Here is a 15667-nt window from a genome sequence, read left to right as displayed (position 1 = left end):
GTCTCAGCCAGACACATGGTTATCCAGCTAAACATTACACGTGGCCATGCAACTTCTGCCCAGGTTCAGGGGCTGAATGTGTGCACAAGTGATATAAATATCTTCCTTAAAAAGAAAGAGGGGCTTATCCTTTCCTGCCCCTTTGCACTGCCTAGAATACGCATGTGGTGTGGTGAGCCACCACTGGCCATGGAAAGAGGATCGGAGGGCAGCAGTTCTCAAACTTTTTGGTCTCATAATCCCTTACACGTTTAGAAATTGAGGACCCCAAAGAGCTTTTGTTTATGTGGGTTATATCTATAAATATTTACCATATTAGAAATTAAAAGACATTTAAAAAATATGTATTAATTCATCTAAAAATAATAATAAACTCATTACGTTAACATAAATAACAAAATTTTATGAAAAATACCTATTTTAGTCTAAAGCGAGAAAAATGAGATTGCTTTTACATTTTGCAAATCTCTTTAATGTCTGCCTTAATAGAAGGAAGTTGTATTCACGTTATCTATTTCTGCATTCAATCTACTGCAAAATGTTGCTTTGGTTGAAGCATATGAAGAAAACTCGGCTTCACACAGATATGTTGTTAGAAAAGAAAGAAGTATTTTAGCAGCATTTTCAGATAATTGTGGGTCTTCTTTGATACCACAGCAAAACTCAACAAGTGGCAGTTTCTTTAAGGTTAGTTGCAATGTGGAACCTGAAGTCATATCAACAAACTTTTCATAGTGTTACATTACAATCTATTGGTCTGACTTGCACTTTGAACGGATCTTTTACCCACACATAATTTGTACCATCATTCCACGCAACATTTGGAAAATATGGTTCACTGAGTTATGCAGATCTTCCAAATGTTGACACATTTCATTATACAACAGCAAAAGTTGATAATCATTAAAATCATCACTAATCTCATCAAAAAAGCTTTTAAGCGGCTGGCCCCGTGGCTTAGCGGTTAAGTGCACGCGCTCCACTACTGGCGGCCCGAGTTCGGATCCCGGGCGCGCACCGACGCACCACTTGTCCAGCCATGCTGAGGCCGCGTCCCACATACAGCAACTAGAAGGATGTGCAACCATGACATACAACTATCTACTGGGGCTTTGGGGAGAAAAAAGGGGAAAAAAAAGGAGGAGGATTGGCAATAGACGTTAGCTCAGAGCCAGTCTTCCTCAGCAAAAAGAGGAGGATTGGCATGGATGTTAGCTCAGGGCTGATCATCCTCAGAAAAAAAAAAAAAAAAGCTTTTAAGTATTAGGAAGCTGTCAAGCTCAGTGACAGATACAGATTTCCCAAACTTCTAATTCTCACTTGAAGGCTGAAAGGCTATCACTAGTAACAAACACTGTCAGTTCTCTTCCTTAAAGTGACAGACTCACTTCATTTATTTTCAGGAAACAGTCTTCCAAATACTCAAATTTGAATAAGCATAGTTTATCTGTGAGTTCTATTAAGTAAAAATGATGTTTCATGGAAAAAGTGGATAGCTCAGCTTGCAACTTAAAAATCACACGTGCTTGTCCTCGAAATAGCCAACACAATTCAGTGTGCAGTAGAAGTTCTTTGTGTGTACCCCCATTTCCTCACACACAATATTAAAAAGACTGTACTCAAGCCTTAATATTTAATAAAAATCAATAATTTTCACTGCTTCATCAAAGACATTTTTAAGCAAAACTGGCTTTTTTTTTTTCAGTACATGCCAGTAAAATATTAGACTACTAGCACAGTTTGCTGCCACTGCCTTGATTCATGCTAATGCCTCAGCAGTTTTGTCCACCATGACAGCATAGAAAAAAGGCAAATAGTGTCTTTGTATTATTATGAAAACAGTTTTGACCTTAGAGATCCCCTGAGAAAGCCTCAGGGATTCTCAGGAGTCTGTAGATCATAATTTGAGAACTGCTGCCTTGGGCGACAGCTGGGCTACAAGATAGAGAAAGACTCAGCCCCTGGATGATCTCATGAAGCAGAACCACCCACCAGCCCTAGATCACCTACCTCCAGACCATGATGTGAAATGAAAATAAAAGTTCAACAGCTGACCCTGTATCCCAACTGACACAGAAGCTTTGTTTTCCCAAATTCAAAGAATAGTTCTGGATCCAGAAAAGACAGGGAAAATAAAACTAGAGGATTTTAGGACATCATGAGCAACAGTTTCCAATCATTAGCTAATGAATCAGAAGCTACAGCGCAGAGTTATAAAATACACCACTTTAACAGAGCATCTAAATTGTTCTCTCTGATATATATATGACATATGCAGTGCCCTTGAAACAGAGTATTTCCACAAAGGTTGCAAATGGCAAATGCCACTGAATCAAGTGGCATTGACAAATCCTGTCCCCAGGCTAAAGGATCCTCACTGGTGCTAGTGCTGAAGGCTCCTATAAAATGAAGCCAACAGGAGTTTGAAATTTTCATTGTCTGATAGTTTTCACGGGTGTCAATTAGCGATCTCTTGCTGGAAGAGTGTAGGCTAATGCACAGAGGACAAAAAAACCTGTTAGGGCCGGCCCCGTGGCTTAGCGGTTAAGTGCGCAGGCTCCGCTACTGGCGGCCCGGGTTTGGATCCCGGGAGGGCACCGATGCACCGCTTCTCCAGCCATGCTGAGGCTGCGTCCCACATACAGCAACTAGAAGGATGTGCAACTATGACGTACAACTATCTACTGGGGCTTTGGGGGGAAAAAAAAGGAGGAGAATTGGCAATAGATGTTAGCTCAGAGCCGGTCTTCCTCAGCAAAAAGAGGAGGATTAGCATGGATGTTAGCTCAGGGCTGATATTCCTCACAAAAAAAAAAAAAACCTGTTATTTCAGGTGATCTTTTTGAAACGTCACTACAAGATGATTTTGGAGCCATAGGGTTACCTGAGATTAAAACAGCTATTATGTTAAGTAAGTTACCTCTGCCTGAGAAAATAAGGTTCATATCTCAGCTTGTTTTTATTATCTTCCTGCTGACAACCTTACCTCATTCAGCCTACAAAATAGGGTGCTATTCTGAATACAAAATTTAATTATTTTATGACAAATTTTGATCCACCATGCAGGAACTATATTGGACTTTCAACTTTATTATTCTCTCAAAGATGCTATTGTTAACACTGTCTCAGAATTCTGCTAAAAATAAAATACTTAGAGGAGACTGGTAAAAATTGTGTCCCAATGTCATATCTAAGTAAGCATAATCCTATTCTCTAATAATGAAGAATTTTATTTCCAGATACAGAATATCTCCAAACACCCTAACATCAAGTTCTTGAAAGGGTGAAAGACACACCTCTTCCAGACTATCTGGATGAAGTGAGTAGACTTGAGTTTACTGATGACTCAGAATTCAGATATTTAATAATGATGACACTAATATCAATAAAGATATGTCCTAGAAAGAAAAAGAATGTTCTCTAGAGAATTTGGAGAAAATTAGTCTTATACTGACCAGAGAATCATCAGTCAGACATGTTACAGGCCCTAGCACGATGCTCAATAAATTCCTGTTAAACAATCGAGTCTCATTTTAATGCTATTAGGACAGGGTAAATGACCAAAGAGAAAATAGATATCCAGAACTTTTACAAGAAAGCAAGTTTCAAGGCCAATTCAGGGCTAATTTTCATTCAACACTGTGACTTATACCATTTGTACCCACAGCTGTATCTCTCAGGTCACGTAACTGATATTCATAACTGATATACATCAATCTCCAAAAGAAGGTTCATCTCTATCCAGTATATTCAGTTGAAGAATACAGAGAGACCCTACACCCATTTTTTTTAAAAAAGAATACAGCGGGAAATAGATACCAAGAGGCTCAAGATACGTTAAAATTTTTTTAATAAAATAAAATGGGCTATTAGCCAGAACTTCATTGCTTTCAGTTGTTCCAAAAAGCTGGAGTTTCCCTGAGCTGCTATTTTACTCTTGTCAGCAATTTTTCAGGTGTTTAAATGTAGACTCCTCAAGTAACTGTTAAGTCTGTTGAAAGCAAGTATCATGATGCTTTAGCTTCTCTGCATTCCCTGTAAGCATAACACCCAAATGTTTTGCACATAAAAGATGCTGAATAATTATCTGTTGATTATGACAAAGCAATTTTTTTCCTTCTGGTACCTAACCCAATGACTCTTTGAATGATAAATGTCTTATATGACATTATTATTATTATTTCCATATTTCCAGGTAGAGTTCAGCCTCAGACAGAGTCAGGAGCTACAATCTAGTTCTAGCTCTGACTGATTTATCTGTATGACCCCAGGCAAGTTATCTACTCTCTTTGGGCTTCCCTTTTCCGTAAAAGAAGGGGATTATTATCTTTCCTTTTCCGTAAAAGAAGGGGATTATTTCATCTGGAGATATCGCTAACATTTTTATAATTGTATCTAAAAGACAGAAGCATATTCAGCCAAAACATAAGCCTAAGACATTGAGAGTTAAAAAATCACAATAATAAAAGTAGTAATAATTTATTTCCTATTGCATCACCCTTTTTATTACAATCATATTATTCTCGTGGATCTCAAAATATCTTTTTAACATTACCATATTTACTTCCATATGACCCTCTCGCAAGAGTGAATGATAAATCTTACATTATCATCCTCATTTTGTAAAGACGCTGAAGCTGGTAAAAGCATAAGTGCAGGACACCGAGCAAGTCAGACAAGACAGAAACACTGTCATTTCGTGTCCAGCTAAATATCGCTCCTACGATAGCAGACAGGTCCTCTCCATGTCCTGAATGACGCTGATCCTTAGCAGATGATGTAAAAACAAAACATACACAAACTTCATTACACCTAGCCATCAACCAAGCACGCTGACCAACAGTTCTCGGCAGAAAGAGAAGGCCTCCTGGGGCTCTGCCGCATCCACCCTTCCGCGCGACTTTACCTGCTTGTACCTGGCGTACAGGTACAGGAGCTGCTCCCGGCTGGCCACCTGAACCAGGCCCTGGAGGCGCGCCGCGGCCTTCTCAAACAGCTCGGCCAGGCTCCGGGACGCCGCGGGCTCGGGGCTCGGGAAGGACTCCACATCCCCGGAGTCGTCCCCCGAGCTCAGCTCTCCGCCGCTGTCGCCCGGGGGGGGCCCCGCAGGCAGGCACGGCGAGGCCATGCGTCCGCCCTGCGCGCCTCAGGCCGGTGGAACGCCGGCTCGGGGGCCTGGCCCACCAGGCCGGGTCCGGGGCCCAAGCTCGAGTGGGACCCAAGCTCACTTCGTCCGCGCCCTCTGCCGCTGCCGCCCCGGGCGCGCGGGGCAGGCTCCGCCGCCCTCTGCCGCTTCCCGCTGCGGGCCCCGTCTCCCCCGGCTTCCTGCCGGTAACAGCGCGCTCGGGAAGGCCCCGCGTCCCCCGAGCCGCGCGGGGGGCTGGGGGCGGCGCGGCCAAGCGGTCCCGGGGAAAGCGCGGAGGGCGGCGGGGTCGGAACGGCGTGAGCGCGGCACGGGGGCGCGCACGAGCATGAGCGGCGCCCGAGCACGCGCCCCGGCCACGCGGAGCCTGCTGGGCGCCGGCCGGGGAAACGTGGGCGGCCCCACCTGGGCGCCCGCCTCTTGGGGGATTCGTGGGCCCTCGCTGGGGGATCGCTGCTCGGAGAAACTGTCCTCAGTCGTCGGAGTGTCCATTATCCCTTCATTGCAGTTACTAGTCCCAAACTCCGGAGCCCGCTCTCGGGCTAGGCCATCGCGGGTGGGGGAAGGAGCCCGGCTATCGGTAGTGTAGCGATTGGAGCGGAGTCGCGGGAAACAGGGAACCGAGGACGAACGTTCCGCCTGCGCCCGCCTGCCGGGACTGTGCGTCCCACACAGGCCTCGGATCCCTGCGTCTGTTGCTGGCGAGTTTCGCTCTAATGGAATAAAGAATGAAAAACTGGGAGATGCGCCTTCACCGCCCAAACTGGGTGATTGATTGGTCAAATCACTCCTTTCGGTGTCTTGTTTTGCTCACCCGCGGGATACCCCTCTCTCAGAGCCCTGAGTACAGGCTTTCCTGGCCCCCAGCCCCCGCCCTGAGCACGATTCTGCCTCCAGACTTCCAGCGCTCAGCCTTCCGAGCTCAGAACTTCCAAAGCTCGGCCTTTTCCGCTGTGCTTTGCAGGCACTGTAAAGTGAAACCAAGAAGTACGACATAGGGCTGCTCTAAAGGAACTTAGAAAACTGTACAAAAACTGTAACATGAGTATAGTAGTTAACATTTATTGAGTGGTTATTGTGTCCTAAGTGTTGTTAAAAAAAAATACTATTTTCATTTAGCCCTCAAAACACTGTAATAAGCACCGTCAGAATGGTAAAAAGAAAGTGCCCTAAAGATCTGTTGTTGACCATTCGGGGTTAGGCTTTAGACAGGTGGACGGGGAGAAGGGTAGACAGGATGAGAGAACAATGAGAAAAGGCGGGAAGATGAGAGAGCTTGGATCAGGATTCAATAGACATTCCTTCAGTATCCAGAATGTGCCACCGTTAGTGTCTGCTCTCAAGGCACTCACAGTCCAGTCAAGGGATGGCTGATGAACAAATTCCTGTAATTAAAAAGTGATAATTATAACTTATTGAACCCATTACTGTTTATAGGACTGAATCCTTGCTACTTAAGGTAGGTACAGTTATTTCCACTTTAGACATAGGAAATCATCACACATTGGTTAAGTAACTTGCCCAAGCCTGCACAGCAAATAAGTAGCGAATCAAGGAAAAAGTCAAAGTTGTAAGTTCTTTTGGTCAGAGGTTAGTCTGCACGTGGGGTAGTAATAGACATCTGAAAAGTAGATTGAAGGGAGGGTATGGACCTTTATCTCTGTGTTTCTAGAATTTTTATTAGAAATGGGAATTGAATATTAATAACAGCTTTTTAAGCAGCTCTGAGATTATGTTTTTTCTCTAATCTTTTAAAGGAACTATTAATAAAGTTTCTATGTTAATGAATTATATTAACAATATTAATAAATTAATAAGAATTTAATGAATTATATCAACTGATAAATTAATATAAATTTTACTGTGTTAATAGATTTCCTAATTTAGAATGATACTTATGTTCCTGGAATAAACCCATTCTGGTCCTGGCATGCTTTTTTTTTTTTTTTTTTAATATTTCTAGGTTCAGTTTGCTAATATTTTCTTTAGTATCTTTACAGCCCTATTTAAAGATGGCATTGACCAATAGTTTTCCTTTTTGCTTTATCTTTTCTCAGTTTTGTGTCAGGGTAACAGTGGCCTTGTAGGATATATTTAGAAGTTTTCATCTTTTTCTGCATTCTGCGACAGTTTAAATAAATGGGAATGGAGCAAGCAGAATTCTCCCATACTGCTGGTGGGAGTGTAAATTGTACAACCAGTTTGGAAGAATGTTTGGCTCTATCTACAAAGGCTGAACATGAAATACAGCAATTCTACTTCCATCCAGCAAGAATGCATACGTGCATTCACCAAAAGACGAGAACATTCAGGGCAACACTGTTCCTAACAACCCCAACCTGGAAACTCCCCAATGTCTGTCAGCAGGAGAGTGGTAAAGTGTAGTGTGTTTACACAATGGAACACTATCCAGCAGCAAGAATGAACTCAGTACAGTTACACACAACACATGAAAGAATCTCACAAATATAATGTAGAGCCCAGGAAGCCTGACACAAAAGAGCTCACGCTGTATGCTTCCATTCATATAAAGCTCAAAATCAGACAAAACTAATCTGTGGTGTTAGAAGTCCAGATAGTGGGCAGTCTTGGGATTAGTGGCCCAAAGGTGCATAAAGAAGGCTTCTGGATATTGGTGATATTCTGTTTCTTGAGCTGAATGCTGGTTACACAGGTGTGTTCACTTTATGAAAATTCACTTAAATTTGATGTACTTTTCTGTATATATTATATTTGGATAAAAAATTTTAAAATAACATGAAAAAGAAAAAAAAAAAAGGAAGAGCGCCTGACATTCAGAGACTGGCCTGGGGACACTCACAGCTAAACCATGTTATTCTCTTATCAGATAGAAATAATCTCAGGAAACACCAACCTCAGACAAGGTCGCTCTGAAACCATGATAAAATCAGACAAAGCAGAGCACTTCATACATTTGTCTGAGCACAGACAAAAACAAGATCACTCTGCCAACCACAAAATACCAAACACCCTTTCTCTTGGCCAGTGAGTGACTACTACTTCTTTACAAATTACAGCTTTGTTCTCATGCTAGTCTCCTCTCTCTGTAGGTAAGATTTATTGAGATGCCCAATCGTAGAATTGCCCAGGCTTTCTGACCACATCCAATGGAGAGCAAATTCCCCCTTCCTTAGACTCTCCCTCAAGTCACCAACCAAAGCCCAAAGCCTATAATAGGTTCTTCCTTAACACCTTCTTACTGACACTCCCATACTTCTCCATAGTGTGTGTTCTTCCTCGCTGTAATAAACAAGTTCACCTAGGACATAATCTTCTAGGAGGCCTGTGGCCTTTAATCCAACGCTGTGAGCATATTAGGAGGACTCTAGCATATAGGCAGATAAGCAGATAAAGATATTTGACTGTATTATCTAATTTGCATAATCTCAAAGTTCATTTGACTACTTTCGATTAAAATAACCAGCAGAATTACACTAAATGCAAAAAAGGAATCACAACAGTAAAATCAGAGCCCTGACCTCAGAGTCTTTGTAAAATCCATATAATGAGCAAAATTTAATGGAAAAAATATCACATCCTCAAGTTCTGAGGAATAGTTAGATATTTCCTACTAAAAATTAAGGAAGAAAATGTGATTAATTTTGAGACCACCTCAGCAGAGGCTGTTTGATGATAACGGACAGTTTAACACAGCACAAGAAACAGAGACTTCTAGGGGATGGGTTTGTGGGTTTAGAAACTGACTTTAATTTAGAATCTTCTATAATGCTACTTATCATTATATGGATACAAATTTAAGAGCAAATCATACTCTACAAAGCAAAGTACGATTAAATAATAAAAGCCTAGCATACTCTTAGCCATCAGTCCTGAAGAGGTTCCGTTGTGCTTGATAGATGTGGACCCACAGAGCAACACAGAAAATCAGTGGACTCGATTCAGTGCGTAGTGCTCGCTGACTTCTGACCCACATTTGAAACATTTTTGTTGCTGTTCTTGTTAATATAATAGCTAGTACATTAATGGTGCTTAGTATTATTTATTAGTAAATGTAAGTTAAAATTTTTATATTGTTATTTTGACTTTCTAAAAATCAATCAACAGTAAGTTATTAAGTGCTGACATATTAATCTTTCAGGTAATGTAATACAGTAAAAAGTACAGAGGCCAGGGAGTCTGATATCATCCTTGCCATCAAGTAACTGATGTGTTAGTTGGAGAAACAAGATTAGGACTCATGAAACAATTAGAAAATGAAATAAAACAGTAAAATTAAGTGCTAAATCTTGTGGTGCACACTGAAGTCAAATAATGATAGGATTTTTTTAGCTGGATATCCTCCCCATAAAAGTCCTCAATTGAACCCATTATTTTTCCAGAAGAGGCCTTTTAAACATTAAGTGACTTGCATTAGGCCTTACGTTAAGGTGGGTGACTGAGTGACCTCACACCCAGGCCTTTTAAGCAGTCTGGGCCTTTTATAGCTACTAAAACACACTGCGTGCAGAATTCATTAAATGGAAAGGGAGCTATTAGTCAATTGGCAGAAGCTAATATGAACTATTTGCAGGTACATTCGAAGTAAAGCTCTTTAAGGAAACTATCCTTGAACTTGAAATGAAGAAACTGAAAATTTTCTTATTCATCTCAGTAATCTTTTTCTGGTACAGTCACTGTTTGAAGACTAAAGGGACTAGAAAATAAAAACATAACTAACACATTGTTCCTTCATAAAATATTTCTTTATGTGAAAAATGAGTTCTGTGTGTTTGAGTCTCTGAGTGGTTCAAGATTCCGATGCCTACCATCTTGCTGGGCACCAGCGGAGTGGAAGTGTAATATCCATATCATCCACATGATGGAGACATCGAGCCAGGTTTGTTTTCCACCAGAGTGACAGGCTTGCTAGATTCTCTTTGTCCTTTAGGTCTTGACACTCAGGAAAGACACGGACCTTGTGTGTCGAGTGGCACAGTGAATGGAACAATTGTTTATGCAATTATATCTTTATTTTAAATGCAGCCAAATACTAATTTTGTTTCTTCTTTAGACTTAGAACCCAAGAACTGTGAAGAGGAAAACGGGCTTTGTTAAGAAGCACTTGATTAAAAAAAAAAAATGTTCTGACAATCCGTTTATTATTCTGAATGCCACAGTAAGAAATAGAAGTCCTACATGTAGCGTGAGATACACTTAGCTCTGAATCTACGTCGTTACCCACTTTTGATTGTTGTTGCTGTTGTTTTTGCTTTTGCTTGGATTTTCTCTTCTTATTTGAAAGTTGACGTTTCCACCACTCCCAAGTTCTTGTGCCCCACCCTCTTCTCCCAGATGTTTTGGGGAACTTTAAATTTAAAATTGACATTCTAAAATACACAGTAAAAGATAAAATGTTTAGCATGTATCTCTTGTCACGTGTTTATTAAAGTTTAAAAGACTTAGCAAATGAAAATGTACCAAAAACTTAATTTCTCATAGTTTGCATTCATCAAACTATCCCTTCTTTGTTGATATTGATGTCTACAGCTGAGCACCATCCTGGAAGAAACCATGACTTTGATGAATTTTGTGGCATTTATGCTTGGAAGTTGATCAGACATTAGCAATCAAAAGCCAGGAATGGTTTTTATCATCAAGAAAATCTGGTCAGGCAGACGCAATCAGATGTAAACAGTTTCATTTATATTACCCTAAAAATAGGGGATACCATTCAAGTAGCTTTGAATGTAGTACGTTTTTCCAAAAATGTTTTTAGATTAAAAATTAAGTTATTTATTTTTCTGGTCGAAGTCTGATTATAACTTTTTAACTTTTATCTCTTGAAATGTCAAATGACCATGTATACCTCTAGGCCATTATTTTGGCTGCAGAATTACTCCTCTCCTCTTGCATGCCCCAAATGAGACAAGAAAATAGTAACATTTGTTTAGTAGAGTGTAACAAGCATGGTTCTGAAATAGCAGTGTAAACCTCACCAACAGAGATACCATCCCACTCTCATGCATACACATATACATCACTGGCTATTTTAATTGGTCTGAATATTGATGTTCCTGCTTCTGATTTGTTTTTCACGATGACAAATTTTTTTAAATCGTTTATTATTAACGTTTTCAAACGTACAGAAAAGTTGAAAGAATAGTAAATGATCACCCAACTACCTTTCTCTTGGATTCAACAATTGTTAACATCTTCCCATATTTGCTTTATCTATCTATCTATCTATCATTTGTTGATGAACTACTTGAAAATCAGTTGCAGACATCATGATACTTCAAACCCTGAATACTATCGTATATATCTTCCAAAAATAAGGAAATTCTATTGTAAACCATAATGCCATTATCATACTTAAGAATATTAACAAATAATATCTAATATGCAGTCCACATCTAATATGCAGTCCTCTATATTCAAATTTCCCTAGTTTTTCCAAAAAGGCTTTTAAATACACATACACATATACACACATTCAAATTACGTAAGACTAAAACACATGGATATATACTATGTAACATAAGTGAAAGTTAGCATATGAAAGTCAGAGCTAAAGTTCAAAAAGGCTTGGTAAAAAAAATCAGAGCACTTTATAGGGAAGATGAACAATCAACAATAATTTGACGATTCACCACATGCTAATGACCATTTCTGATTCTATGGGTATATGAGTAAATCAAGGCATCAAAGTCATTGAACTGGGGCCAGCCCGGTGGCACAAGCGGTTAAGTGCGCGCGCTCCACTGCGGCAGCCCGGGGTTCCCCGGTTCAGGTCCCGGGCGCGCACTGACGCACTGCTTCTCAAGCCATGCTGTGGCGGGGTCTCATATAAAGTGGAAGAAGATGGGCACAGATGTTAGCCCAGGGCCAGTCTTCTCAGCAAAAATGAGAGGAGGATTGGCAGATGTTAGCACAGGGCTGATCTCCTCACAAAAAAAAAAAAAAAGTCATTGAACATACCTTTGTGCTTAGCATAACCAAAAGCATAACACATCTGTACAACGCTCCTGAAATTTCTTGTAAATTGGCCTGTTTGGGGGCTGGCCCTGTGGCCAAGTGGTTAAAGTTCTGTGCACTCCGCTTCGGTGGCGCAGGTTCATGGGTTTGGATCCCGGGCACAGACCTACACCATTCATCAAGCCACGCTGTGGTGGCAACCCACATACAAAACAGAGGAAGATTAGCACAGATGTTAGCTCTGGGAGAATCTTCCTCAGAAAAAAAAAAATTGGCATGTTTTTAAAATGATTCAAAAGCTGTAATTCTGCATAAAATATTACGAAGATAAAAATGAAGTGTATTTGTGATATTTTATCCTAAATATATAGTTCATCCTTTTCTAACTTCTAAACAGTAAAACAGCTTTCATGTTAGTCACCTTACATAGATCATGCTTTTTTTTGTGAGGAGATCAGCCCTATGCTAACATCTGCCAATCCTCCTCTTTTTTTGCTGAGGAAGACTGGCCCTGGGCTAACATCTGTGCCCATCTTCCTCCACTTTATATGGGATGCTGCCAGAGCGTGGCTTGACAAGCGGTGCATTTGTGCATGCCCAGGATCTGAACCTGTGAACCCTGGGCTGCCGCAGCAGAGCACACGCACTTAACTGCTTGGGCCACCCGGCTGGCCCCCGGATCATGCTTTTTTGAAAGAGCATGTTATCAATCATAAGTGAAGGTAATATTTGAATTATTTGGTTACAGTAAGTTGTCACGCTCTTTTGCTTTTAACAGTAACCTCTGTTTCATTTTATGTTTCCATGCATGGTGCAGGGTGAGTTGTTTATGAAGAGAAAAGACAGAGAAGGGATGAGAAGGAAAAGAAGTCTTGTGTTGCACACAGACCCATAGAGTGATCGGGAAACAGGACTGGCCCACATAAAAGAGTGGTGACCCATTATGTAATTAAGCACTAAATGATGGACTGGGGACTGTTACTGCGACAGGAGTTCAGAAAAGAGGACCATCAGCGAGGCCTGGCCTTGGGACGGAGGCTCTTGAGCTTGCTGGAGGTGGGAGCTGAGCCTTGAGGGACAGTCAGATTAGGATAGGAAAAAAGGATCCAGAAGGGCATTGCAGGTGAGTGAAACATGTGAGAAAAGCCATCGTGACCCACTTGCAAGACAGTGGTTTGGGGTAAAGGGAATTGATTGGGAAGCAGCAAGGCAAAAGGAAAGATAGGGAGTGAAGTGGTAAAGCCATGGTAGAGCAAACCTTAACACGTCCCTAGGATAAAGGAATAGTCTGTTTTCCACTTGTAAACCACTTTGCCCCGGAAGTGATTTTAGGTCACCATGGCAGTAATGTACAAGTGTAAGAGTAGACTCTCAAGGTGGAAATGGGTGATTAGACTGGCTTAGTTAAGGGAGTTGAGAACAGGAAGGAGAGGGGGGATGAATTTCACATTAACTCGAAGGCTTCAATCCATCTATTAAAGTGGCATTCAGTTGACTTGTTTTCCTTCTTTCTTTTCCTTTTATCCCTCTGTTCTTCATAATATTCCTGGGACTTCATTGCTGAGTGTTGGCTAGAATAAAATAATATTAACCTTTATCATGTTGAAGTATTTCATAGTTATCCAAAGCATCTATTACAACTGAGTAGTTAAATGTATTCTAGTAGCTTCCTACTGAAGCCTTTACAATCTTTCTGGAGCCCAACCTTGGCCTCCCTGACAGATCTACCCTGGCAGGTGCACAGCCAAGCGAATCCCTTTTAGGGGGCACCATTCACCCATCTGAGAACTCTGCCCCATTAACACGAAGTGTTGATTAGTTAGTTAGGAGGAGTTGACATGAAGAATTTGCTGCTGATATCTATCAGAACAGGACAGGTTACGTGGCAGCAACAAAAACCCCCAAACTTCAACGGCTTAACCCCACAAATCTTTTATTTCACCCATGCTCTGTTTCTCTGCTCATCAGAGGCATCAGGGTCCCATTCTGACAGAACCCATCTTGACACCTGCTTCCACAATCTCTAAAGCAGCAATAAAGGAGAACACAGCAAATTTCACTCAGGAGCGACATAAGTCACTTCTGCACACATTTCCTCAGCCAAGTTAGCATATGGTCATACCTAACTTCAAAGGGGCAAAGAAGCGCAGTCCTACTGTGTTCCTGGGAAGAGAGGAAAGCCAGACTCTTTGTGAACATCTACAATGACATTCACTATCTTACTCTTTTTTCCTTCTTTCTTCCCTACTTTTTGTGAAAACATATTTTATTATTTAATGGAAAATTCCCTACAGGGGTGGGTCACTTGCTGAATGAGAAGAGTTGAGCTGCCTCATGTACATTATTCCTTTGAAAAGTAATTCTGTGCAGTATTTTCTAGGACTAGAATATAATTTTTGCAGATATCGCCCAATTCAGAGACCATCTGTAGTTTATGGAAAATATTAACTGTAGTGAACATAATTGCACTGAGTCACATGTCAGCAACATCTTCCCCTTTTCCATGGAAACCAGGGGACATTTTGCAATTTATCAACAAGTGTGCTGCCAGATTAGAGTTGAAGGCTTGCTTCCAACTCACTGTGCTTGTCTAGGCATGGCCCAATTATCCCCAATGCATGGAAGAAATAGCTGTGTATTCCCCACTGTGCCTCTTGAAATTCAGCTGCTGGCTGAGCACTGAGCAATGTGTTATATTGTCACCTTCCCGCAGGGTCAGTTGAGGGTTTTCTGTTTTTATTATGGGAATGACCAGCATGCCTTTGCGGTTTGGAGGAGCTAGCTATCTGATACCTTATGGTATGTCAAGGGCACTGGCCTTGACATAGAAAGAGCTTTGCACAGGCTTGCCACTCATCCGGGGTATGTTTACTTACTTTCTGCTCTTAAAATGACTCCCTGTTTTGTTTTGCATTTTGCCACCTGTCCGTTTTTAATATCTCTATCTTAGAATTCCTTCTAAAGATTGTTACATGTTGATGAGGAAGGTCATAGCTGAAGACTAGTAAGACCAACTTGGAATTGTTTTTCCAGAAGGGCAGAAGTCAGATCTGTCTTGTTTGCCACTGAATCCCATTGCCTGGGATGGTTCCTGGCACATGGTGCTCAATCAATATTATTGATTTAATAAGTGAATGAATGGCAGATAGATAGAGAGGACATTATTGGCTCGCCTGCATGGTAGTTTTCTATCATTCTTTTGACCAATGACACAAAATTGTAAGCTGCTGGGCTGGAATGAGAGAGGAAGAGAATTTTCCACGTTGAGCTAATAAGTCCATAGTTTTGCTCTTCAATTATTTTAGTTGCTAGATTATTTTCATTCCCTACCACTCCCTAGTCACACCCAACTTTCCAGGCGAACTGAACTACTGACTGTTTTTAGAATGGGCACGCTCCTTGTTACGGGTTGTTGTCACCCTTAAAAAGATAATTTGAAGTGCTAACCCCCAGGACCTCAGAATGTGACCTTATTTGGAAATAGGGTAGTTGCAGATGTAATTGGTTAAGATGAGGTCATACTAGAGTAGGATTGGCCCCTAACCCAATATAACTGGTGTCCTAACTGGTGTCCTTATAAGATGGCCA

At 41.1% G+C, this 15667-nt stretch overlaps 1 protein-coding gene across 5 annotated transcripts in view; it reads right to left on the bottom strand.

Moving 5' to 3' along the window:
* The window catches only part of ACBD6 (acyl-CoA binding domain containing 6), a 191253-nt gene extending 185839 nt beyond the window's left edge, over positions 1–5414 (bottom strand). Inside the window, exon 1 of one of the 5 annotated variants that reach the window (XM_058539936.1) lies at positions 4907–5414. In XM_058539936.1, the coding sequence (XP_058395919.1) occupies positions 4907–5128 (222 nt within the window). In that variant the 5' untranslated portion in view covers positions 5129–5414. The remainder of the gene's footprint in view (positions 1–4906) is intronic. The other 4 variants (XM_058539938.1, XM_058539940.1, XM_058539937.1 and 1 more) reach the window with 4 other exon arrangements.
* Positions 5415–15667: the final 10253 nt, after the last annotated feature.

This window comes from Diceros bicornis, chromosome 4, assembly GCF_020826845.1.
Source record: "Diceros bicornis minor isolate mBicDic1 chromosome 4, mDicBic1.mat.cur, whole genome shotgun sequence".
Classification (NCBI taxonomy): domain Eukaryota; kingdom Metazoa; phylum Chordata; class Mammalia; order Perissodactyla; family Rhinocerotidae; genus Diceros; species Diceros bicornis.
Note: the sequence above shows the minus strand (reverse complement) of the source record. Positions and strands in the feature narration are given on the sequence as shown.